Source organism: Fusarium coffeatum (genome assembly GCF_003316985.1).
Source record: "Fusarium coffeatum strain FIESC_28 chromosome Unknown BRIP53273_contig_47, whole genome shotgun sequence".
Lineage (NCBI taxonomy): Eukaryota > Fungi > Ascomycota > Sordariomycetes > Hypocreales > Nectriaceae > Fusarium > Fusarium coffeatum.
In genome coordinates, this window is record NW_022157844.1 from 70,852 (window position 1) to 95,099 (window position 24,248).

Here is a 24,248-nt window from a genome sequence, read left to right on the forward strand (position 1 = left end):
GTGGCCAATAGCGCGGATAAAGGGAGGTCGTGAGCCGATCATTCCCCGCGGCGACTCTCCACGGTTATGAACCGATCATTCAAAGACTATGCTGGTGCCTGTTACGAGGCCCAGGCTCTCATTCATGACTATACACTACCTCTGATGAATCTGTACTATCGGAAGCAGTTAGCAACTGGTATCTCAACTTTCACTCTCCATTTTCATTTTTCATTACCACACCATGGGCCAATCATCTTCAAATCAATCTAGCAGCGACACCTACCTAGCCCAGCCGAGTGGTAGCTGTTGTCTCAAAGGCACCATCCACGAGGGCCAATCTAGAGGCACTTGGGAGACCATCGCGGACGTTGAGACCTACATCTCAAAGCCCAACCCTGAGAAAGACAATGGAAATATACTCCTCTACTTTCCAGACGTATGGGGCATGTTCCCCAATGGGTTGCTGGTCATGGACGCCTTCGCCGATGCAGGGTACTTGGTCCTTGGTCTGGACTACTTTCGTGGGGTACGGTCATAACCCTTTATGCGCTATGTGGATGAATACGCTATTGACAGTCTGATGTAGGACCCTGTTTGGAAGCACCGGAAAGATCGCCATACCCAGAATCCAGATTTCGATTATGAGGCCTGGAAGCGGAAGCACACGGCATTCGCAGACGAGGCAGTTCCCAAATGGGTTACCGCTGTAAAGAAGGCCTACAGCACAAGTACAACGAAGTTTGCTTGTGTTGGTTACTGCTTTGGAGCGCCGTACGTCTGTAATGAACTGAAAGGCGATACTGTGACAGTTGGAGCATTTGCCCATCCGGCATTCCTCAAAGAACATCATTTCACTGACCTTAAGAGTAAGCGCAAGATGATAGATACGTGAAAGAACTGACGTATCGCTGACTGTACTTGTGCAGAGCCTTTGTTTCTCTCATGTTCAGAAATTGATCATACGTTCGATGTTCCTTCCCGACGACGAGCGCTGGACATTTTACAAGATAAGAAGAAGATCTTTCATTACCAGGTCTTTTCTGGTGTTGAGCATGGATTTGCTCTCAGAGGAGATCCGAAGGATCCCTACCAACGTGAGTGCCGTTATCTCTGTCGACCTTGGATGAGTCGTGCTAATGCGGGTAAAGGCTGGGTTAAGGAACAAAGTCTGGCGAGTATTGTAGCATGGTTCAACTACTGGTTATCGAAATAAAAACTACTGCTAAGCAAACGAACCTGTTAAGATAGAGTATAGATTACAACCATTAACTGCAATAAATGTATTTTCTATTAGACTACTGTTTATCCTTACAAAGTAACTAACTACATAATCAGCTTAAGGTTTTATTAGCTGAAAAACCCCAAGGTATGCTTGTTAAGAATGATTATTTAAGAATATATATAACAATAGAGATAATTAAGTAATGCGTTCTCTTTTAAGTTTTTTCTAAGCATAAGCCTCGTAGTATAGAGATCCAAACAATACATTTAATAAAGAAAGTCCTGTACTATTTAGAACACAGTATAGATTAATGCACCAGGGAAAAGAAAAAGAAAATAAAGAAAAAAAGAAAAAGGCGCTGAAAGCAGTGGGTACCAGACCCTAGCGGACGGAGAACCTGAACCCCTTCATCCCCGCCATTCATTATTGGAACTTCGGCAAACCAACGCCACCCACTCGAAGAGTTCGGCGATTGCCCGCGCTGCTTCTCCGGTGGGGTATCCCGCTGTGGGACCTGGTAATCGGCCGAAGCAGATACAAATGAGACGTGATTCGGTTGACAAGAATGAGATATTTATTGAACGAAGAATAACTAATTCTATATTGGATATCCGAAGCAACAACAACACTACTCATCTGACTCTTAAGCATCACCTACTTTCATAATGACACCACCACGAGGCTTCGACTTTACTGGCGATGTGGCTATTGTCACAGGAGCTGGCTCCCGCATGGATGGCAAGTTCCCACAAGCGCCACGTCTCTTACATCTATCGCATTAACACCTAATATAGGCGAGATTGGCAATGGCCGTGCGGCTGCCATCCTCCTTGCCCGTCACGGTGCTAAGGTCGCTTTGGTTGACTTTAACGTGGACTGGGCCAAGGAGACGAAGCGAATGATTGACGAGGAAGGTGGCATTTCCGAGGTTATCCAAGCCGATGTGACACAAGAGGAGTCGTGCAAGAATGCTGTTGATAAAACGGTAGAAATGTGGGGAGCTCTTCACATTCTTGTCAATATTGGTACGTAAAAGTTTACCTTGTAATGGCGGCATCTTTTGACTAACTGGGAATTAGTCGGCGTGGGCGGGGCGATCGGTGATGCTACCACAATCAACCTGGATGCTTGGGAGAGAGATTTCCGCATCAATGTCACTAGCATGGTGATGATGAGTCGACACGCTATTCCCGAGATGAGAAAGCAGGGTCGAGGATCCATTGTTAACATGTCCTCCGTGAGCGGATGTAAGATACCATACCCGATCGAAATTTCAACTCCATCAGGCTAACGAGAGATGGTGCAGTACTTGGCGGAAATCCCAGCTTGCTCTACCCTACCACCAAGGGAGCCATCATTCAAATGACACGTGCCATGGCTGCTCACCATGGGCGTGAGAACATCCGCGTCAATTGCGTTGCTCCCGGCATGGTCTTTACACCCATGACAAGAGGGCGTGGCATGACAGATGAAATGAGACAAGCCAGAATTAACCAGAACTTGATGAAGAAGGAGGGAACTGGATGGGATGTCGGTTATGGTAAGTCAGAGCAACGGATCTCTGTCGCGGCAGTGACGCTAACGATACAAGCTATCTTGTTTTTGGCTAGTAAGGAAGCTGGTTGGATCACAGGTCTTATCATGCCTGTCGATGGAGGAGTAAGTCTCACTGCAATACAAAACCGTGTTGACTCTCACTAACGAACTACTGCAGACAACAGCTGGTAAGGCGGACAGACCGGCTCTGAAGGCTGACACATTGGCTGCGGAAAACACGGGCGTTTCGAACTGATATCCATGTCAAGATTAGAGGGGTAGAAATTGAGCCACAATTCTTTGCACTTGATTCCACAATTGCCGTTATTTGGGCAAGTCCACTATGTATCGTGAAGGTTCTTGTAGCTTGACCCCTAATCCACCGTTCATAAATTTCCGCGAGCTTGGCCATCCTTTTTATTCTCACCCGTCACAAAACCGCCAAGTCAGCGCCTACTCTGGTGCTTGTCTCATGATCTCATCAAAGTCAATCTGTAGCTCAGGGTAGCAGTCCAATGAAGCCATTGCATCCATACTCATACTATTAGTATACGCGCCCATGTCAAAATCATTCGGACTCACTGGATCCAGGTATGGAAACGCAGGGATGTAGCTGTTCATAGTAGCCAAGACTACATTGTCGGATAACGATTGATCAAGTGTTGTTCGCTGAACGGGGCTTCGCTTCAGACCTTTCACGATGATGTGTAGACTCCGCTCGAGAAGGGGACATTTCGCCATGCCTCGATTGAGCGCTCTTAAAAAGGTCTGCATGGTGGGATGTGTTGCCCCGTCGTTGTTCTTAGCCTCTTCGAGTACCGCTGATGCACCCGTGTAAATGCAGTAGCCCATGAGATAGGTGATGTTTTCGAACCCAAAGGTTGATTCCAACAACAGCAGGAGTTTCTCCATGATTCGGGCTGCGTTCATGCAAACTTGATAGTAGCTCGGGGCAGACCAGAACGGACGATGAGCTAGGATGACAGTAGTATAGTAGAGTATACTAGTTAGAATCGTTAGCAACGCAACCTAAGAAACACGTAATGCAAATGGTGTGATCCACGTACTTTTGTGAGATTATATGTGGGGGTGGACAAGTTGTGGGCAAGTTATCAGGATCATATCGAAGATGAGCTGGCGACTCAGCCCGCCAAGCATCCAGGCGAACCTTGATATCGTTTAAAGACGACTCAGTAATGGCCCTACTTCGTTTTGAGTATAGTTGAACGATGATATCGTTTATTATAACCGATAGCTTGCATGAATTCGCAAAGCATGAGACTGCATGACTTTTCATAACTGGGTATTGACCAGGGCTAAGTCGAGTCAATGGTGAGGTATCTTCATGGTAGGGTGACCAGATTTCAGATTCTGCTGTATCGTCCACTGAAGAAGACATTAGTATATGATGCATAGTCACCCACGAGGCACTTACTGAAGTCGATGGGGCCCTGCGGTAACTCTGTCACTGCAGGAAGCCTTCCTGTATAGAGGCTGATAGCTCTATGAAGTATATAGTTAGTAAGGAAGTCTTTTCCGTAGATGAAGTAAACTCACTTATCCCAAAAGTAACAACTCCAGAACAGCCTCTTGCGAATTTCCAGGTCCACTGGATCAAGTCCTTTCAGATCAGCAATATCTGGTCCATTATGCTGCAGGCCAAGATCGGCGGCCATCCTGAATGCCATACCACTATACAACCAAGCCTGAGATATAGCCCCTTGGGCCAGTTCACGGGCACTCAGTTGAAGTAGGGCTTGGATAGTAGGTATAGAGCTTGGCTTTTGTATCTCTTCGCCAAGGAGGAGTCGAACACGGGAGGAAAGAAGTTGTGCATGGGTGCTGTCATGGTACTTGGAGGCATGAGCGCACAAGACGAGGAGAAGTAGTTCGGAGTAATAACGGCCGCCGGTGGTCATATCCCCTAGAGGAATTGAAGATTAGCTACGTGTGTCAACAGTCAGTCGCGCGGCAGTACATACGCATGAATGCTGGTCTATATACCCACATGAACATAGGAGCAACCCATGTCCAGTGTAGATGGAGCAGTTTCGCCATTACCTGACGGGGCAGTCCAAGCTGAAGGGCAGCATTCCCCAGAGCAAATTCCTCCCAGATGGTAGATTCCCGTGCTCGCGACAAGAGGTAGGCGCGCACGTCGGTCCTCTTTGAGCTATCACCAAGGCTTAATGAGTTTGTAGATGGCGAGGCCAGTCCGACAGGCTCATGAACAGCAGACGTCGGTCCGTAGTAGCAGATCTTGCCATGTTCGTCCACGCTGAGATCAATAGCTAACGGTTCTTGAGGAATGTTATCTATGGCTGCTGTCGATCGAGGAGCATCTTGCTGGTCTCTGGAGTAGGTTTGGTGTGTTGCAGGTGAAGACTCTGATACGGCTGGCTCCACGCTGTTTCCTGGCGGTGGTATTTGGCTGGAAGTTGAAGCCAGAATGACGCTTTCAGCAGCAGGGACGCTTATGTCCTGTTGATAATTGGTAGGTATATCGGCGCTCTGAAGACGCTCGATGGTCTCTTCAGCTTCTTGAAGTCTTTTGGCCATGGCGACGACCTGGGAGAGCGCTGGGGGTTTGTCATAGTGACATTCAACATGGTAGACTTCGCATGTCTTGCAGGTTGGTTGACTGCCTTCACACCGCACCTATGTCAAAAAAAAAGAGTCAGTCAGGAGTAAATAAAATGATAGCCCATTCTAAGTAAAGTGATTGATAGAGTAAATGAATAGTTGTCACCTTCTTGGCACGACAATTGGCACATGTCAAACCTCGAGCTTTTCTCGAGAGGCGCTGCTTTTTGGAGCGGCCTAAGCCTGTAGGACCCTGCGACCCAGACCCTTGTCCATCGGTCTCCATGGCTTCAGAGGCATCAGTACTGTAATTGCGGGTTTTGAGACAAGCTTGAACCACGCAGATGAAGGCAGAAGAATGAAATCAGAAGCGGGGTATCTTGTTACTCGTTGATGCTGTTTGAAGATGTGGAGACAATGAATGTGATTAGTTCGGTCAGTCTCCGCGGCGTATATGCGGGGATGGGTGCGGAGTTGGAATGGTCTAGTTCAAGCAAGCCATGATCGACTGATTCCATGCCTTGACTTGTAATGCAATGAAGCAGAGCTATTATTTTAATAACAACTGACATCCCTCTCCATAAGCAAATAGTCACCCACCCATAACGTCATTGAACGGCAGTCATCATGAGAGTCCCCTACGTCCCCAACCCTCCCCCAACCTCCTCCGCCGAAGAGGAATCCATAGTTGCGGCGATTGCGGCCCGCCGTCATCCCCGCCCAATCCAGCCACTCGACTTAGCATTGCTCCACTCCCCTCATGTTGCGGCTGGTTGGAACTCCTTTGTGGGAGCCGTTCGCACCAAGACCTCGCTCGCCGACGACTTGAGGGAGCTTGCCATCTGTCGCATCGCCGTTGTGAACAAAGCCTGGTACGAATGGATGCACCATGCGCCACTGGCTGTAAACAGCGGTGTCAGGTCTGAGACCATGAACGAGATTTTAACACAGGAGGCTCTACCCAAGAGCGCACAGCCAGATGGTTTTACTGAAAAACAGTGGGCAGTCTGTGTTGTAGCGGATGAAATGACGAGAAATGTCCAGGTCAAAGATGAGACTTTTGATTGGCTCAAGAGCCTTGCTGGCCACCAAGAAGTAGTAGAAGTTGTTGCGACGGTATGTCCAACTCAGATCTGTTAAGATTAAATCTAATATGATTTTACTTAGGTTGCATGTTACAACTGTGTGAGCCGCTTTCTTGTAGCTCTAGACGGTAAGTTTACTACTTTATCCTGAAACAATTGACTATTTTGCTTTGGGTCTGGTATTAATATTATTAGTGGGAGAGAGAAACGGCACTAATCCGACACCTTTGCCGAAGTAGGACATAGGAAGAGATACTTAATCAATGAAAAGATATTTACCTTTATTTATAATTAAATAAACCGTAATTAAGCATAACTTTTGTAATTAATTTCTTACGATATATACCTACAGGTGTTATTGCAATACCTTGCTCTGTATAAAATAAAGTAGTATAAAGTTCTATAACAAGCATATACTATAGATTAAATCAGCCTGGATTTTTAAATACTCTAGTCTTACTAAATGCTTCAGCGGAGATTCTTGTTTAAATAAATATATAGCGTTTATTTTATCTTCTTAAACTATGCACTAGAGATAAAGGTCTATTTAAATTGCTTAAAGGTTAGTTTACAAGTTATAGAGGCAATACTTCAGACAGTTAGCTATTGATCTTTGTTAAAACTATATTTACATTTGCTACTGTAAAATTAGATGCACCTTTAGCAACGCTTAACTTGCATCGGTATTGAGTTATGTTTCCATTAGCTAGATTACAACCTTAACAGTATATATAACAATCACTATACAGGTTTCGACGGCGACAGAGCGCAGGAATCCGAACAGGCGTTCTCAAGATGTTGATACTTTTAGTCACATAAGTGCTTCTGAAAGACTATGCTAAAATATAACAACCATTTGTACAATCCCCTGACAAACTTAGTCAAGCCAAGTCGCTTCATAAGGCGTACCGTTGTCAGGGTATCGCAGAGAAGCGACAACATCGAGAGTGTGATTCGACGGGGTCCAGCCGAGAATGAACATCCAACCCTCGGACGTGTCACTTAGATACATGTAGTCCGTGATGCCGTTGGGATCACTGTTCGTCTCATCTTGCCATGGAGCCACGCGCAAACCACCAGCGGAGCCGAGCGTCACAGGCGCCTCGTAAAATGCTACAGCCTTCTCCTGCTTCAAGAGTCCAGCATCGTTCAGAGCAAACGCCGCCACATATCCGTTCGCTTCTGTATTGTTCCAACTGCGAGTACTGGTGAAAAGATACTTGCCGTCGCGTGACATCTGGACTGTATTGCTGCGGAAAGTGTAAAGACCTCGCACATCTGCTATTGTAAGTCTGGCTATTCTGTTACTTGTGGAGGGGGGAAGATAGCTCACCATCGGGGATAGCACTGCCTCGTTGCACATGTTCAAGACGAGTGTCTAGGACCTTATATACGTCCAACCATTGATCTGAATTGTTAGAAAGAATCCTATCGTTGATTTGATTAAAAGGTTTCAACTTACTGTGCTCAGTCATCTGTACAGGACTTGTTAGTATTATTTATACTTAGACCAATCCATAATTAGAACGACTTACTACATAGAGAAGCTTTCCATCTTTGCTGGAATACGAGTTTCGCGGTCCGTCACCCTCAGTAGGGCTGAGGTTGATCGACAAAGGCGTAGCAGTACCGTTTTTTGCAATGTCATACATAAAGATGGAGTTCGTACCGCTGGCCTGGATCAGTTACTGCAGTAGGATGCGACTAGAATTTGTACTCACAGGTGGGGAACAAAGCCCTTTCTATTAACGTTGATGTCGAAGGCATGAGCGCCATAAAGCTTTGGATTAATTGTTAGCATTGACGCAGTATGAGCGACCAAATAATCTTTTGAACCTACCACAGCAGCCCTTGTCTTGTTCACGTTCACGATTTCTTCCTTGGGGACCATGTAAAGCTCTTCCACTTGCTTGCCGATGCTGCCGTCCTTGTTGAGATCATGAATGGCAGCGGTTGAACCACCAGATGAGAAAGCCAAGTTGCCATCATCAGAAAAGTAGCAAGACGAGGAAGCTATAGTCTTGTCAGCGGTCTCAAATCGTATTCATTAATAGTCAAAAGCTTACTGATATTAACAGTGTCGAGATGAGTAAACTGATAGTTCTTGTCAACTGCCCATGAGAATAGCTGAGGGGGCTCGGACATAGCAGTTGCATAGACACGATCTTTAGCGGCATTGGTGGTGACAAATTGATGAAGTCCAAAGCCAGGTACCGTGGAGTTGAGAGTTAAAGTCCGAGCAATTGTATCAAAAGCGAGAAGGAAAAGAGTCTTGTTTGTGTAAGACCCGGATACGAGATGGTGGACGGAGCCCCCGTAGGAACTGGCGAACTCAATAGCAGGCATATTGAAGAGGCTGAACCAGGATTCTTTGTTAACGAGCTGTTGTGCCTTTCGAATTGATCGTCGAAAAAGTACCGGCTTGGCCTGACTTATATAGCGCTGGCAAGAAAGCTACCCCGGATCGTAATTCATAAACCCCACGGTCTTCCGGCCGCTACAAAAGCCTTCCCCGCATCATCGACCTGGGGTTTACTGCTATTCCCCACAGAGTTTGCCCTCAATTGTTCTGAAGCCGGGATCAAGGTATTGCATAGTTCATGGGTAGCAACGGATGGCGACCGCGGGAGTTTGCCGCGGAGACTTGGTCAAATTGCATAAGTTAGGTAATGTTATCTCCACAGTTATAATCCGTCATAAATTGACTTCGACGCTATTTCATTTATTTATAATAAATCGTTCAATGACTATGTGACGTTCGGCGTGATTGATTCGTGACCTGGCTGTATAAAAGAAGCTTAGCCAAACCATGGGGGTTCCACGACACATTCGAAGCTCAGGGCAACACCTTTAAAACTGCAACGTGGGAGGTTATTCACTCTTCCATTTAGATTACATCTATCATCCGCTGCTACAGGCATTCTTCTTGCTATTCACCCCCCAAAGCTCCAACGCGTTATCTCTAAAAAGCCTCTCTCGCAACCACTGTTTTCCTTCAGTCAAGTCTAGTAGATGAGATACCCAAGGCTTGACGTCCAGCCCCTCGAACCGGGTATGAGGCCAATCGGAACCGAATACAACTCGCTTCGGGGCTTGATCAAAGAGCTCCAGAGTCACGGGGTCAAGGTCCTCCCAGATATTTGATTCAAGATGACTTAGGCGATACGCTCCCGAGATCTTGACCCATGTCGTCCCCGTTTTCAAAAGGTTCACCAGAGACTTGAATCCTTTGATCTTATAAGGGTCGATAGGCTCAGATGACTTTGGGAGTGAGGGGTCGCCGTAGTGGTCAAAAACAACACGCACACCCAAAGTTGGTAGGAAGTCCTCTAGCTCTGTGATACGCTCCATTTTGGTGTACAGTTGAAGCACCCAGTCGAAAGGCTTGATAAGATCGACATAGCTTTGGATTTGAGTCTTGAGCTCGCTAAGAGGGGTATCATCGCCGTACGTTACGAGATTGACTCTCACGGCGCGGACACCCTCACTGTCCCATCTTCGAATGTGCTCATGCGATGTGGTATTTGGATTGAACAAGGCAAGTCCTAGTGCACGTTCATTTCCAACAGCGCGCATGGAATCCAACATCAGAGTCAAATCGTAGCCATGCGTTGCGGTCTGAACGAAGAATACATGGTCACAGCCAATGCTGTTCTCGAAAATTGCATTTTCCCAAAGGTTATGAACAGCGGGCTTATAGGGGATATCTTCCACTGGAGGATAGCGCACTGGATCCATAATGTGGAGATGTGAGTCCCACGCCCCGGCCGGCATTCGAGGATCCGCGCCAGAGGAATAATTGCCTACCCTCTTCGCAACTGACAGAGGGGGTGAAGGTGGGAGTGATAGGCTCATGGTGGAAGCGGCGGTGTTAAAGATAAACAATAGATAGGTATATGAGGCTTTCATGATAGGATTTAGATAGAAGAGTACGAAGCAACGGGGAGTGTTATATCTCCAAGCTGAGACACGGAAGGAAAAATTATTATCTCCGCTGGTGGTCCGGCGCGGAGTCTATTGTTTTTAGCTTACATGTCTGGGGAAACAGGACATGTTGCGACAAGTATGGGGCCGAGTTATTGTGAACAGGCACCGCGGGGAGTATCCGAGATATCGCAGATCAACCCTCTGTTTGCACGGACCCCAACTGTTGATAGCTCATAACCGGCAGGGTGGGGTGTGAGCTACGGCTAACCTCCGCGGACTTTAGCCACGATCTACAAACTTGAATTGAGTGTTACTATCGGCTATTGATAAAAGTTGGTAAAAGTGACATGATAACAGTTATTAAATTTCAGCCTTTGAGGGGATGACTATTTACTGACATTTTTGACTATAGTTGATGTAGTAAGAAAGAAAATAGAACCAGACGAGAGCTCTATATTCTCGATTGTCAACCCTCTGTCGACTAAACTATTGAATCTCACTTAGCTTGACCCATCAGATCCGAGTATTAGTCCAACATGTCATCCCACATTAGGGTCAATATCTTACTTATGGCCCAGTCAGGAGCAGTCAGGAGCAGTCAGAGCTACATTCTCTATGACTTTGTGCTTGATGTTGTCCTTCTTGTTGTGGGGGCGCTCCTTGACCACTTTAACGTATGTTTTGCGCATTGCGGGGAAGAATTTTGTTAGCCAATAGCAGAACCCTCCACAGCCTCCGCCGTAATCGCCCGCCCGTACTTCACTACTCTATCATAAACCGCCTTTTTAATAGCTGCTTCAAAATTATATCTCATTCTCTTGAAATCATGCCAAAACACCCGACTGCCATTGTTTCACACGGAGATATTAATCCAAGCCCACTAGAAATCTACGGCCAAGATGGAGATGTCCTGCTTCGAATTGGGTATGGTATCAACCCCACTTGTCTGATATGTCACTGCTTCTGATAATGCTTCAAGAAACGGCGGTGCAGGTGCGACTGGCTTAATTAAGGAGCTTGCCCAGGACTACTTGAAGTCTCGAGACATAGATGGTAGAATTTCCTGGGTATGCAACCACTCGCGAAACACCCAGCTAGCCCTGCTGAAAGGCTATGTCGACTTTGCCTTGACTTATGAGCGAGACCAGGAAGCTCTAGCCGAAGCGGAGGGATGGTCGTATACGGCTGGGTGCGTCTTCCACGACCACTTTTGTCTCGCAGGACCTCTCTCAGATCCTGCGGGGTTGGCATCCACAACTTCATTAGTTGATGCTTTTGAGAGAATCGCGGCCAGCGGCACCCTTTTCCATAGTCGCGCAGACCTTTCCGCCACAATGTGGAAAGAGCGCGCTATCTGGTCCCTGTCCGGTCGAACACCATGGGAAGATAAGTCGTCATGGTACAGAACAAGTGTGCTATCACCATCAGAAGCGCTGAAAGTGGCTGATACAGCCGGTGCTTACTTCTTGACTGATCGATCAACCGTTTTACGACAAACAGGCCTCGGCAATATAGTTAATTCGACGATCTTCTTTGAACCGTCACACGCCGAAGACGTGCTGATGAACAGTTGCTATGCTTTGTTCTCTCCGAAGGTAGATAACATTTATGTACACGATTTCTTTACGTACCTTGTCTCGCCTCGAGGCCAAACGGTGATTGGTGAGTATGGTATCACCCAGACAGGATTACCTCTGTTCGCTCCTGTACAAGACGGCTTGGCATTGACTCGACTGTGTGGAGGACGTCCGGTCAATGGCAAGTGGATAAAGCGCACTGATCTAGACAAAGCAATACTATAAGTCGATAGCTCACTAAATTCAGGGCTACAATTACATCTCAAGTCCCTTTTCTGAAACGTCAAAGGCCTTTGAAGGATCTGCTATTCCTAGCCTTCGTTTACCCTGCCAGGGCGTTTAGGCTTGCATACATCCTTATCTAGAATCTTTTGGTCATACCACCCCGATGTGTTTCCACCTTGTCTTTGAGTTTCACTTTGCCCTCCCGTGTCTTCCAAGGGGAAAGAATATCTGCAAACTTCCTCCAACCTCAAGAGTATTGCGACAACAACTAATTAAGTTGTCCCTTTATCAGCCTTTTAGCGATACGGTCACGTCATCATCGAACATAGACATACTAGCCGATACGCAATTTAACTCGATCGGGGCGCCAACGGTTTCTGGGTGTATTGAAATACAGGGTGTTCCAGTGGTATCGAAAGCTGCAATCGAACTTCGTAAAGTCCTTCCATCTGAGAAAAGAAACAGTCATTTATCGAAAATCATCATGCAGAATTTGCAGTCTGCACAGCTCGTGATTCCCTGAACGGGCTCCAGCTACCGGACAGATCGGCCAATAGTAAATGTTCCATTATCCATTGATTTCACTCCTAGAAACGCTGCTCGGTTGGATTTTCGAAAAAGCTTGCCGTTATTTACAATAGCAATTTCTCGGTCAGCGCAGCAAGCTCCTGTATTGGAATAAACACAAGCCACGAATCTCCACCTCCCCAATCTTCCCCTTGAGATGATACGTCAATCGGCATCAGAGACCCTGATAGAAAGCATTCACCAGACATTCCCAACCTCGTCAACCTCCGAGGTATAGGTTAATCCGGCCAAGAAGCGCGGGGTCCCGATCATGTTATGTCTCGGTCCACATTGCGCTAGCCACGCTAAGCCTCTTTCGCATTGATAACCGCTGAATAAGCTCAAGCCACACGGAGCTACGGCCCCGGAGCCGTACCCCGTACCCGGCGATCTGATAACGACATCTATGCCGAGAATGGTCCGTCTATGTCGGTATATAAACGGCTACCGGCATACTTTCCTCTGTTCTTCTCTCATTATCTCTAATCCTATCCATATACTCCAAGAGTACGTTAGATCGCTCCCTACAGTAACATTACAGACTAACATATCCAGTGTCTAACAACAAGATCGTTCCTCTCACCATCATCAAGGGCGCTGGCCACGAGCACATCCCCATTCCCGAGGGAGAGTGCGCCATCATCGCCGACTTCCACTCCGTCAAGTCTCAGAGCGCTCACTCCACTCCTTACTTGACAACCGGCTTCTACAGAGTTGTTCCCGGACCTACGAGATACGGCGAGTACGACTACGAGGAGACCAAGTACGTCCTCAAGGGTCAAATTGACATCACCGATGAGGCTACTGGCAAGACACACCATCTTGTTGCCGGAGACTGGGCTTTCTTCCATGTTGGCTCCAAGGCTCAGGTTAGTCCTCCAACCCACTCAATTATTGAGCATTTACTCATTACCTTATAGTTCTCTACCAAGACTGAGGGTGTTGCTTTCTACGCTGTTACCCGACCCAAGAACGACGGTCACCCCAACCTTGTTGGCCGCGAGGAGGATGTCTCCAAGTTGTAAAAGTCGTGTTATCATAGCCTGTTAATGAATTAAAACAACTCTTTAATACCCCATCAACCTATCAATCATAAACGAGAAACAGTCACTCTGTATTGCTTGAGAATGGATTGTGAAGCTGCAGCTAACCCAATGTTGTAGCAGGAGTCTTACCCTTGTCACTAATATTTACCCTGAACCACCAGCTAAACATCCTTCAATCGCTCTACTCCAGCATAGCTAACCATGTCATGAATCTTTCCTGTTTTCCAATCGTCAATTGCGTTTGAAGTAAAGACATACAAATTATCCGTACTACCAACAGGAATATTATTATCCTGTACGGCTGTTATACTAGTTCGAGATACTCAACAAAGCTGGTTATTGTTTTGCCCGACGCGCCCTCTGCCAGCGGACCAACAAAAATATTGGAGGGATTCACAAACCACCCTTACCTTATATCGATAGTCTCATACCAATGTCTCATCCTTCATACAAAGAAAAGTGAAACATGACAACAACAACTTGATTGCCAGCCTTACATATGGACATATGGACTATAATTGGCAAAGCCCAGTCATTGTCATTGCGCTGATTCGGGTAACTGCGAGCGAGACAAGAGACCCATTCTTTAGGGCTTGTTGGTTCTCGACCGAGCAGGGTATACGTTCCTGCATACAGGGGATTTTGCATCGTCGCCACTTTTAATGCGAGATTGGACATCCTGATCCCGAGGCCAGTATGTCATACCGCAAATTCAAATGTGTTTCTTTTTAAACCCGATGTATATGCACTTGTATCGCTCGCACGTCCTTGTCTCTTTCACAGTATCCCCGTTCGGCCACCAGCAACGCTCGAATCACCACAGAACATGTCAGCTTCAGGTGATTGGGGACCTGCGCCCGAAGGAATTGACCTCACGGAACAACAAGATGGAGAAATCCTCAGACCTGTCATAGCATTGGTGACTATGGGCATACTGGCAGTAGCAATCCGATTCGTCGCAAGGTTCAAGTCAGGAACTAAGATCGCCATTGACGACTATCTCATTTTATTGGCATTGGTAAGAAGCATTAACCTTGCTAAACAGATTCCCATACTAACCTCACACATCAGCCGTGCGCTCTAGGCACAGCGGCTCTCTGCATCGTCAGTATACCTTACGGCGGTGGAAGACATCTATGGGTTGTAACTTTTACCGAATTCACAAGTTTATGGAAGATGGCATATTCTTTTGTGCCTATTTACGCGACTACCGTAACCTTGACAAAAGCTTCGATCTTGATGTTTTACCGAAGAGTATTTGGTATTAATATCGTCCACCACATCTGTATGGGTCTAGTCATCGGATGGTATGTGGCCATCATTATTGCCTGGTTCGCCGGCTGTCGGCCTGCTAGCTACTTCTGGGAGCAGTTCACGGACCCTGGAGCAACGGGATATTGCATGGATACGTCGCTGTTTTACTTCGTTAATGGTATCTGCGCCATGTTGATTGACATCGCTGTTCTGTGTGTGCCAATTCCCACAAGTAAGCCATGCACAGTATATCATCAATGATCCTCCGACTGACCACGCCGCCAGTTCTCAAGCTCCAAATGCCGAACAGACAAAAGGTCGCTGTTGGAGGAATTCTACTTCTTGGTGCATTGTGAGTCGTCCGATGGATTACATTACTATTCGAGTGCTGACGAGAATTTAGTGTTTGTGTTGCAAGTATTGTCCGAATCGTTTATATGGATAAATTAGTCAAGGCCACAGACTTCACCTGGGCTATGGCACAGGTCTTTATCTGGTCTTGCTGCGAGCCATTTGTTGGTATTGTGTGTGCCTGTCTCCCTACCTTTGGTCCACTGTTGCGACGATGGTTCAAAACGGCGACATCAACGGTAGAGGGTAAGAACAACTCAGATTCGTGGGACAAAAACAAGCCAAGGAGTCAATGGAAACCGTACCATGGCGGCTTCAAGCTGCGTCAGGATGATGAGCTGGAGCTAACTGTTGATGTTTCTCATGGGGATGCCCAGTTCGAGAGCAAGAGCGGGAGCAGCATCTACGTGCAGAATGAGTTCACTTGGGCTAGTGGGGGCTCCGCCCAGTCAAGGGGATCATAAACCTCTGATCAATAGAAACGAAACGAAGCACTCCGGATCTAGGTCTATCTTTTCAATATATTGAATCTATGATGATAGCTCGAGACTTTCTCTGATCACTTCAAATGGCTTCATCTTTGATCCAGGCAACGGTCTCGCTTTGCCCACATAATTTGCACAAGGGCTTAAAATCCCGCCCACTTGATACACGATCAAGCATCCTGGCATCCTGGTATCTTAGTTTGGATCCTCAGGCTCCTCTGCGGATGAGACATGATATCCTACATAGTAGCGGGGAAGCGGAACCTCGTCTCGGCCACAAGGAGGAGTTCATTAGTCGCGGTTTCCGACAACTCACAAAATTCTACAGGGCTTTGCCTTGAAATTTGTCGTCAACCAACAGGCCAAGTAGCCAAGTCAACCCTTGACCAGGGCATTTCCTCCGACCCTTGCAGTGGAGAGCGGATCACCTCGGGATTAAGTCCGGAAATTGACTAATGGCCGGGGAACCGCATTAATTTCCTAGCTCATCCTTCAAAACCAACAACCAACAACCAAGAGCCCTTGCAATAGTAGGGTTAAGAGACCCGCAGCGGATGCAGCTCCCTTGCTTCCGGTTTGAAGATCAACAGAGTATTGCCGAGGTTGAATACATATCTGCCAACTATCCGTTGAGGGACGTAAGATTGCTACGCTATGTAGACTGTCCAAGCATTCTCAACTATTTCGAACAGGTTGAAATCATTTAGCACGGCTTAGACAGGAGTGATTAGACTCTGCATCGTCGGGGAATGATCAGCATCCCGCCGGGAGATCGCTGTCTCGGCTGCAACTGTTTCCCACCCAGCTCGCTTCGCTTACAGTAGCCTACCCACAATGTCGTAGCAAATTTAGATGCGACACATAAACTAATCTTCCCCTCACACTGTTGGTTCGTATAGCCACACTCGCGTAAGGGGACCCTGCAATATCGCCACTCCAAAAGGAAGGTACAATGGGACGGTATATTCAATAGCCTACTAGCCTACCAAACCCACATAGCCAGCCAACCGGTGTTATGCACTTGATTAACAAGGACGTTTCTTGTTTTCATGACTCGGACAAGATGAATACTAGGAGCGTGGTCCTCACCAAGTGGACTCCAGCTTCTGCGGCGCGATAAATATCAAATGTTTGTTAATACGGATACTGAGGCGGACATATCCGCTTTTAGCGCTGCTCCCTAACTATGGTCCTAGAAATGCCCGTGCCTGGATGCTCATGCATCTTCAAGGATAATCTCTATCCCAACCAACACACATCTGAAGGGCTTGCAAAATACGTGGGGCAATCTGGGTCATGGTGCACACGGCAGTCGCCTTCAAAATGGGTATTTAGTCAAGGAAAACCAGGATAGAAACCTGTCAAATATCATTTCCGACTCTGCTCGTACATAAACTGATCTCAACTGGACCAACACTCTTCCTTGCTTTCCCTCCTTGTTTACCTTTTCCTCCTGCCAAGGGTCAAGCGGACAACATGTCCTCCACTCCAATCACCGGAGACCCTCTCCTCGAGCAGCCCGCTTTTACTCGGACGCGAAAGATGCGAGTGGTCTGCATCGGTGCTGGGTTCTCTGGTCTGCTCGTTGCGCACAAGGTTCAACATGAGCTGAAGCTTGAAGAAGAAGTTGATTTGACAATCTACGAGAGGAATCCCGATATTGGTGGGACTTGGTTTGAGAACACTTACCCAGGTGCTGCTTGGTGAGTTCCGATGTTTTGTAAATCAGAGACAGCACTGACATTATTTCTTTGCTTGCAGCGATTTCCCCGCTCGTAAGTTTCGTCTTTGATCCAATAATTCCTACTCGAGCTCACCGAAGTACTCTAGATGCTTACGTTTTCCCATTTGAGGGTAATCCTGACTGGAGTAAATTTTACGTTGGCCAAGAGGAGATCCACAACTATATCAAGCGCACGGCAGAAAAGTATAACCTGACTAAGTATATCCAGCTCAGCACGACCATCAAAGAGACAATCTGGGATGAGACGTCTGGGAAATGGAAGATCAAGCTTGAACAAGGTGGTGAGATTAAAGAGGATGAGGCAGACTTTGTCATCAATGCATCTGGATTCTTGAAGTGAGTATTGCGATGCTAAGTTTTTCATGACTAGTATACTGACTGAGGTCAGCAAGTGGAAGTGGCCCGATATCCCAGGTCTCTTTGACTTTAAGGGCAAACTTATGCACAGCGCAAACTGGTAATACACCAAAGCCCTTTTGTATTGTTGCCTTCTAACGAAGACTTAGGGACAATTCGTACGACTGGAGGCGCAAGAGGGTAGCCGTCATCGGTAATGGAGCATCTGGAATTCAATGTGTTGCTTCCATGCAGCCCAAAGTTGAAAAGCTAGTCAACTACATGCGTCAGCCAACTTGGATCTCCGTTAACTTCTTGATCGAGAAAGCACCCGATGGTGTCAATCGCGAGTATACGGAAGAGCAAAAGCAAATCTGGAGAGATAATCCCCAGGCCTTTTACGAGTACAGGAGAGATCTTGAGAAGTCGTAGGTCAATCCCTTGATTCTTTCCCAGGCGACCTTACTAACTAGCAGCAGTATCAACGCTTTCTTCTTTGTCATGTGTCTCGACCATCCCGCACAGCCGTTCTACGAAGGTCTATGTAAAGAGCGTATGTATGAATCCATGAAGAATGATCCTGAACTTGAGAAACGAATGGCTCCTAAATTCAGACCTGGCTGCCGTCGTATCACACCAGGTGATGGATATCTGGAAGCTTTGCAAGAGGACAACTGCGAGGATTGCTGGGATCCTATCAAGCGCATTACTGAGAAGGGTATTGAGACTGAAAAAGGAGTTGAGGAATTCGACCTCATCGTCTGCGCCACCGGCTTCGACAGCTCGTGGCTACCTCAGTGGAAGTTGGTGGGTCGTGACGGCGCTACACTGGAAGATATGTGGAAGGAGGATCCTGAGGCCTTCTATGCTTCTATGGTCAGCCATATGCCCAACTACGCCATGATCAACGGACCCAATGCTGCTATTTCTCATGGTTCTGTGATTCAACAAATGTCTTGGACAGCAGACTTTATTCTCAAATGGGTCAAGCGTATGAACCGTCATCAGATTAAGTAAGTACCTCTTTCACTCTTATCGTGTTGGGCTCTAACTAACGTTCTAGGACTATTTGTGTTAAGGATGAGTCAGTGAAGGACTACAACGAGTACCAACAGGAGTTCCTCAAACGTACCGTTTGGTCAGGCGAGTGCCGAACTCTATACAAGAACGGTCGCGCACAAGGTCGCATCACGGGTGTTTATGGTGGTTCAGTGGTGCACTTCCAAAAAGGCTTGGAAGAGGTTGGAGGGGAGCATTTCAACTTGACTTGGAGGCACAGGAATCGTTTTATGTGCCTTGGTAATGGCACAGCTGAGACTGATGAGAATGGGTCTGGTGATCTCGCGCCTTACTTTGAAGCTAACGCTCCTGGTTCAAAGAAGTGAGAGGCGCGGATAGAAATATTTTTAAAACAATCCGACAGAGAATATTGTTTACGAGTTCTACCGTTACAAGCGACTAAGACTGGACTAGTTGATCTATTCTCTTCTTAGATGTGGAGCTATCAAGTTAGTTCCCACTGTTATCTCCAGTGTCATGGGGCGATATTGGTCTATGCTATCACCCCATAGACCAAGACGTGATCAACCCTTCCAAGATCTAGTTTACCATCATACTTGAGTATTTCTTAGCCGGCGATAAATTGCAGGCCTTTGCTGTTGCGCTTGCGCTTGTTATCTTAACTCCAGCTTACACAGATTCCCTACCCGTTGTCCTTCTTAACCATGGCACAATCAACCCAAAAATACCGCACCCGGCCTGCGAATTTATTTGATGTACCAGCCGTCACCCAGATCTACGCCTCCGCGTTTGTCAAGGAGCCTCTGATCGACTTTTTCTTCCCTACGCGAAGACAAGAGCCTGAATCTTATTATACGTGGGCTTATCGGAGGTTTCAGTGCCGGTATTGGACTCCGGGTTACTTACTCACCGTTGTCGTTGATTCAAATGATCATCCCGTCGGGTTCTCATGGTGGAAGCGGCCACTGGCAGCGTCTTCGCTTCTGCAGAAGGTCTTCACACCTTGTAAGCATTTTACAAACCTGCTATGGCCAGCTCACTAATCTTCTGCAGCGTTCTGGGTAGAGTCGATTGTCAAGGCTGTTACAGCCGTGAAGAACTATCTTTCACCCGTGCATGGCTTTCAGAAGAAGAACATGGAAGCGTTCGAACAGGCATTTTCTAAAGTTGAGTCGGAGGTCCTTGATACAGCGGAAAGACGCGAAGCCCAATACCTTACGCTGCTTGCGGTTGATCCTGTTTATCAAGGTCAAGGGCTTGGTCAACTGCTGCTGGAGCACGACTTGGAAAGGGTTGACGAAGAGAAGTCCACCGCCTGGCTGCTTAGCTTGGCAGGCCTTGAGCCCTTTTACGAGGAGTTTGGCTTCCAACAAACTGTCAAAGTTGATGTCGAAGAGATGGGTGAGTGGAAGGGCGGGATGGTAATGTTGAGAGATTAGATAGTATGAAAGCAAGGACAAACCTACCAAGGCTAGGTGGAACAATAGACACCGATTCCTGATAGTAACTGCAGCAGTTTATGCCACGTTTCTCAATTACTATATGAATATTTGTTTTATTGTGCCCCCCCATTGAGTTGATAGATCGTGTCCGACACCTTGTACTCCTGCAAAGCCTTGATGGCGCCCTCCGCCGTCTGGGACACACTGAGTAGACTCTTGTTACCAGGGTTCACAAAGCCCTCGCCAGTCGCCTTATCCAACCACTGGATAATTCCGTCCCAGTATCCCTCAATGTTAAGAAGCACCATACCGCTACTGTGGATTCCAAGCTGGATCCAGGTTGTAGTCTCAAAGATCTCCTCCATAGTTCCAAAGCCGCCACTAAGCCCTACAAAGCCACTACCCGGACCGCCAGCGAAGATCTCCTCTGCCATGAGCTTCTTACGTGTATGCATGTCCTTGACGAGGGTTGTTCGACCAAAGATGGTTTCATCAGGAACATTTCTTGTCTCGCTATTTCGCTCGTGTGGTATCATAGCTTCGGGAATGATTCCATGGACTGATTGAGGGCCATTGATGGAAACCAGAGTCTTGGCAACTTCGCCCATGAGGCCGACAGTACCGCCACCATAAACTTTACTCTGTCAGATGCGCGGCGAACAAGAAAGACAGAATTGAACTGACCAAGATCGATATTTCTAGCTGCCATTGCCCGGGCTAGATTTCGGGCGGCTTCCATGTGACCTGGACTAGCTCCAGGACTCGCGCCGCAGTAGACACATATCTTGGTGCGCGCCGTCATGTTGGTAGAAGTAGTGTGCGTCATTCTGGAAGATGACGAAACATATACTGATTGGCGATTGAGAAGATGCAATTTGAATGGTGAAGCGACTCTCATAGTAATACTATGGGCTTGTTATATATATTAAGTCTTGAAATTGTTTGCCTCCAGTCGTCGGCCGAGATGAACGATGAAGCTGGCCCAAGCTCACGCTAGAGGCGGCATCTCGGTCGGGCTGACTACGTCGGTGAACCAATCGTTGAGCGCTTCTTATCATTTTCCGCCTCTAGCCTATTACGACAGATAAGAGAACGTCATATCTCGGCCGTGTTGGAAAATCTCGCCCGCCCGTATGACAACCAGCGAAAGAGGCTATCATGACAGGACATAAACCCGCACGTCGCAGTCAAGGATCGGTCCAGACATGCACAAACTGTGCGCGCCGGAAAATCCGATGTTCGAAAACCCTCCCCTGCGCGACATGCGTGCGGCTCAACAAAGCCGCATCCTGCCAGCGAGAAGAGGTCGTGGTGGTTACAAGACGATCTCTGCAACCGAACCCTACTCCCGCATCAGCATCCTCTACCGAACGGACCGGAGCGGAGCACAGCCAGACTACACCGAGTCCTTATGTCACTGCTACGACCACAATCCCAAACGTCCAAGACGTTGTTCCACAAATCAATGACCAGATTCTAGAACAGCTTCTAGCCTCATTATTTTCGCCTGAGTCACGGTTGACGAATGAAGCAGCCGCTACCCTGGAGTTTCTCATTCACGGTCGGCGAAATGTTCTGAATCAGTTCATAGGTCGAGAAACTATACCTGTGACGCCTGCAAGTACGGTCCAAGGCTGGGACATTTTCTTCTCAATCCCAGATGCCCGTACAATTCTCAAACTTCACGAGATGCACTTGGTCTGGATGCACAATGTCGCTCACATGCCGACGTTTCTCAGCGAGTTTGAAGAGAATGTTCTCAAAGCCGACTGCGAGAAGAGTTGGGTGGCACTTTACTATGCTTTGCTCTCGGTACAGTGATGCGATTGATGCTACGCACGCGGCTAACACTTTCCAAGCAAACCCTTCACCACATTGACAGTGACTGTCTTCCTCAAGTCAGCCACGAAGCATCTCGGGTCTTGTTCGACAAGAGCATAGAGACATTGTATCAGGCCGGATTCATGGATCAACACAGACTGACGTCCGTTCAAACCATATGTCTACTGGTTCAGGTGGCCCACAACTTCAATAAATCCGATCTTATCTGCGTATTGGTCTCCAGTGCCATTCGAATCGCTCAATGTCTTAATCTGCATCGATTGGGACCGGACCCAGCCATCAGCTCCGGCAATGCACAAGATATCATAGATCGAGAGGTGAAGAAACGGGTGTGGTGGTTTCTTGTTCGCTACGATTGGCTTCAGATACCTTTTCAAAATACGTGTCAGATCCATATGGCTCAATTCGACACTCCCATGCCAGTTAATTGTCATGACGATATAGGCAGAATAATTGCAGATAGCAACGTTGCTGCACAACCTGCCAATAGTTATACGATTACTACCTGGACAAGGTGTCTTCACGACCGTAGGTAGTTTCTTTGATCTAGCATCGCATGTTGCCAACTAACAATCATATATAGTATCTGTTCTGATGTGGCATCACCAAGACCGCAAGTCTCAGACGCACAACCCAATAGACATCTCAGGTCGATACGAAGAAGTCATTCGAGCTGATAACGAACTCAAAGAACTATATTCGTCTTGGCCACAAACCTTCCGCGATACCAACACTATCCCCAGTAGCCATCCCTCCAAAGATGGTCTGCCAACTGAGCTTATGCCCGCCATGATTTTGATGAGCACTGCACAAAAGGTACGTCTTCAATTTACAGTGATGGATCCACGACTGAGAACGCTTTAGATATTTACCGTCCATCGTGAGTTCCAGCTATCATGCTTTCGCGACCGACGATTCGCTTTCTCTCAGGTAAAACGTCCTCAAACCATACCGAAAGTCAACTAAATAGTCCCATAGCTTTCGTGCGTCACAATAGCAGAACGAAGTATCGAAGCATTCCAAAAATGGCCCGATTGTCTCGAAGCACGCATCTGTCGAAGGATGTGGACGACACTCTCATACGTCATTAGTTGCTGCATTACCCTCTGTTTCGCCTTGCTATTCAAAGCACAGAATAGACTTATACACGAGTTTGACAGGATGCATGGCTATGTCAAGTGGGGTAAAGAATTCATTGCAAAGGAGGAACAGACCAGTTCTATTGCTCGCCGAGGTGTGAGGTTACTTACCGCACTGATGGATTTAGGCCAGTCAGTACAGTTCTCGGTTGATATTGAGGCTGATATTGGGAGTGCTATTCGCCGTGTGGCGCTGGCGGACGAGAATAGTGCGGAGGCTGAAGGTTACCAGATTGTATTCCCTTATGGCCAGGAGCTGTGGGAGAGTTTGATGTAAGTCGAAATCACTTCCTAGCCTAGGATAACTCTTTGGGTTACTGGATTGCTTAAACCCCAGTATTCCTTCATAACACGACCACAACCAGCTCTATAGGCAATGCCGTTCTCGTCGTGTTGCACCCAGAGGACGTTATAAAATTCGTACTCCTCATTATCACTGTAATCTTCCCTGCTGAGTTCAAGATTTTCGTTGTAATCTCCCACAGCGAGAACCCTGTAGTTCTCTTCGCGCCTGTGAGACAGTTCTGTAGAGCTACCCACCCAGCGATCATTCTCGTCATATATAGCTCTGAACGGCCTGGGATTGTAGTACCTACTTCTCCTGAAGACCTTCTCTTCGAAGCAGTCTCTGAGGTCTTCCCCATTTGCAGTGCCCTGTGACATAGCGACGATCGTCATCTTGTTTTGTGTCACAACTGCTGTGCTGTCGGTAATGCGAAGCAAGCCCGAGAATCTCCCTGTTGAATCTTGTAGTACCACGACTTTGGGCATATCGTTCAAAGGCTTCTCGGATAAAACGGGGTTGACAGAAGAATTCATAAATGCTGTGGGCTTCGTCACCGATGGCTTGATGCGGATCTCCAGAGTTGCGGGGGGGGGGGGGGG

At 47.3% G+C, this 24,248-nt stretch overlaps 10 protein-coding genes across 10 annotated transcripts; 7 read left to right on the plus strand and 3 right to left on the minus strand.

Moving 5' to 3' along the window:
• Positions 1–223: 223 nt before the first annotated feature.
• Positions 224–2,996, plus strand: FIESC28_02170 (uncharacterized protein; the record flags this gene model as incomplete). Its single annotated transcript, XM_031156320.1, has 8 exons — positions 224–508; positions 569–848; positions 909–1,076; positions 1,999–2,229; positions 2,284–2,451; positions 2,511–2,744; positions 2,796–2,863; positions 2,919–2,996. 8 exons carry the CDS (start codon positions 224–226, stop codon positions 2,994–2,996), a joined length of 1,512 nt encoding a protein of 503 aa, XP_031019637.1.
• Positions 2,997–3,193: 197 nt separating this feature from the next.
• Positions 3,194–5,299, minus strand: FIESC28_02171 (uncharacterized protein; the record flags this gene model as incomplete). Its single annotated transcript, XM_031156321.1, has 6 exons — positions 3,194–3,232; positions 3,323–3,743; positions 3,808–4,126; positions 4,176–4,243; positions 4,298–4,664; positions 4,723–5,299. 6 exons carry the CDS (start codon positions 5,297–5,299, stop codon positions 3,194–3,196), a joined length of 1,791 nt encoding a protein of 596 aa, XP_031019638.1.
• A 651-nt stretch (positions 5,300–5,950) lies between these two features.
• Positions 5,951–6,647, plus strand: FIESC28_02172 (uncharacterized protein; the record flags this gene model as incomplete). Its single annotated transcript, XM_031156322.1, has 3 exons — positions 5,951–6,439; positions 6,491–6,536; positions 6,604–6,647. The coding sequence occupies 3 exons, from the start codon at positions 5,951–5,953 to the stop codon at positions 6,645–6,647; spliced, it is 579 nt and encodes a 192-aa protein (XP_031019639.1).
• Positions 6,648–7,285: 638 nt separating this feature from the next.
• Positions 7,286–10,263, minus strand: FIESC28_02173 (uncharacterized protein; the record flags this gene model as incomplete). Its single annotated transcript, XM_031156323.1, has 8 exons — positions 7,286–7,689; positions 7,742–7,816; positions 7,871–7,883; positions 7,944–8,079; positions 8,130–8,188; positions 8,249–8,421; positions 8,475–8,835; positions 9,430–10,263. The coding sequence occupies 8 exons, from the start codon at positions 10,261–10,263 to the stop codon at positions 7,286–7,288; spliced, it is 2,055 nt and encodes a 684-aa protein (XP_031019640.1).
• Positions 10,264–11,161: 898 nt separating this feature from the next.
• Positions 11,162–13,729, plus strand: FIESC28_02174 (uncharacterized protein; the record flags this gene model as incomplete). Its single annotated transcript, XM_031156324.1, has 5 exons — positions 11,162–11,259; positions 11,315–11,997; positions 13,051–13,122; positions 13,260–13,573; positions 13,625–13,729. 5 exons carry the CDS (start codon positions 11,162–11,164, stop codon positions 13,727–13,729), a joined length of 1,272 nt encoding a protein of 423 aa, XP_031019641.1.
• An 847-nt stretch (positions 13,730–14,576) lies between these two features.
• On the plus strand, positions 14,577–15,819 carry FIESC28_02175 (uncharacterized protein; the record flags this gene model as incomplete). Its single annotated transcript, XM_031156325.1, has 4 exons — positions 14,577–14,768; positions 14,822–15,236; positions 15,290–15,356; positions 15,408–15,819. The coding sequence occupies 4 exons, from the start codon at positions 14,577–14,579 to the stop codon at positions 15,817–15,819; spliced, it is 1,086 nt and encodes a 361-aa protein (XP_031019642.1).
• A 1,497-nt stretch (positions 15,820–17,316) lies between these two features.
• FIESC28_02176 (uncharacterized protein) lies at positions 17,317–19,305 on the plus strand (the record flags this gene model as incomplete). The annotated part of the gene is made up of 7 exons (XM_031156326.1): positions 17,317–17,543; positions 17,602–17,615; positions 17,671–17,920; positions 17,973–18,041; positions 18,091–18,348; positions 18,400–18,933; positions 18,984–19,305. 7 exons carry the CDS (start codon positions 17,317–17,319, stop codon positions 19,303–19,305), a joined length of 1,674 nt encoding a protein of 557 aa, XP_031019643.1.
• A 339-nt stretch (positions 19,306–19,644) lies between these two features.
• FIESC28_02177 (uncharacterized protein) lies at positions 19,645–20,379 on the plus strand (the record flags this gene model as incomplete). The annotated part of the gene is made up of 2 exons (XM_031156327.1): positions 19,645–19,945; positions 19,994–20,379. 2 exons carry the CDS (start codon positions 19,645–19,647, stop codon positions 20,377–20,379), a joined length of 687 nt encoding a protein of 228 aa, XP_031019644.1.
• A 116-nt stretch (positions 20,380–20,495) lies between these two features.
• On the minus strand, positions 20,496–21,184 carry FIESC28_02178 (uncharacterized protein; the record flags this gene model as incomplete). Its single annotated transcript, XM_031156328.1, has 2 exons — positions 20,496–21,016; positions 21,067–21,184. The coding sequence occupies 2 exons, from the start codon at positions 21,182–21,184 to the stop codon at positions 20,496–20,498; spliced, it is 639 nt and encodes a 212-aa protein (XP_031019645.1).
• A 356-nt stretch (positions 21,185–21,540) lies between these two features.
• Positions 21,541–24,023, plus strand: FIESC28_02179 (uncharacterized protein; the record flags this gene model as incomplete). Its single annotated transcript, XM_031156329.1, has 6 exons — positions 21,541–22,194; positions 22,242–22,752; positions 22,808–23,040; positions 23,089–23,154; positions 23,203–23,636; positions 23,729–24,023. The coding sequence occupies 6 exons, from the start codon at positions 21,541–21,543 to the stop codon at positions 24,021–24,023; spliced, it is 2,193 nt and encodes a 730-aa protein (XP_031019646.1).
• Positions 24,024–24,248: the final 225 nt, after the last annotated feature.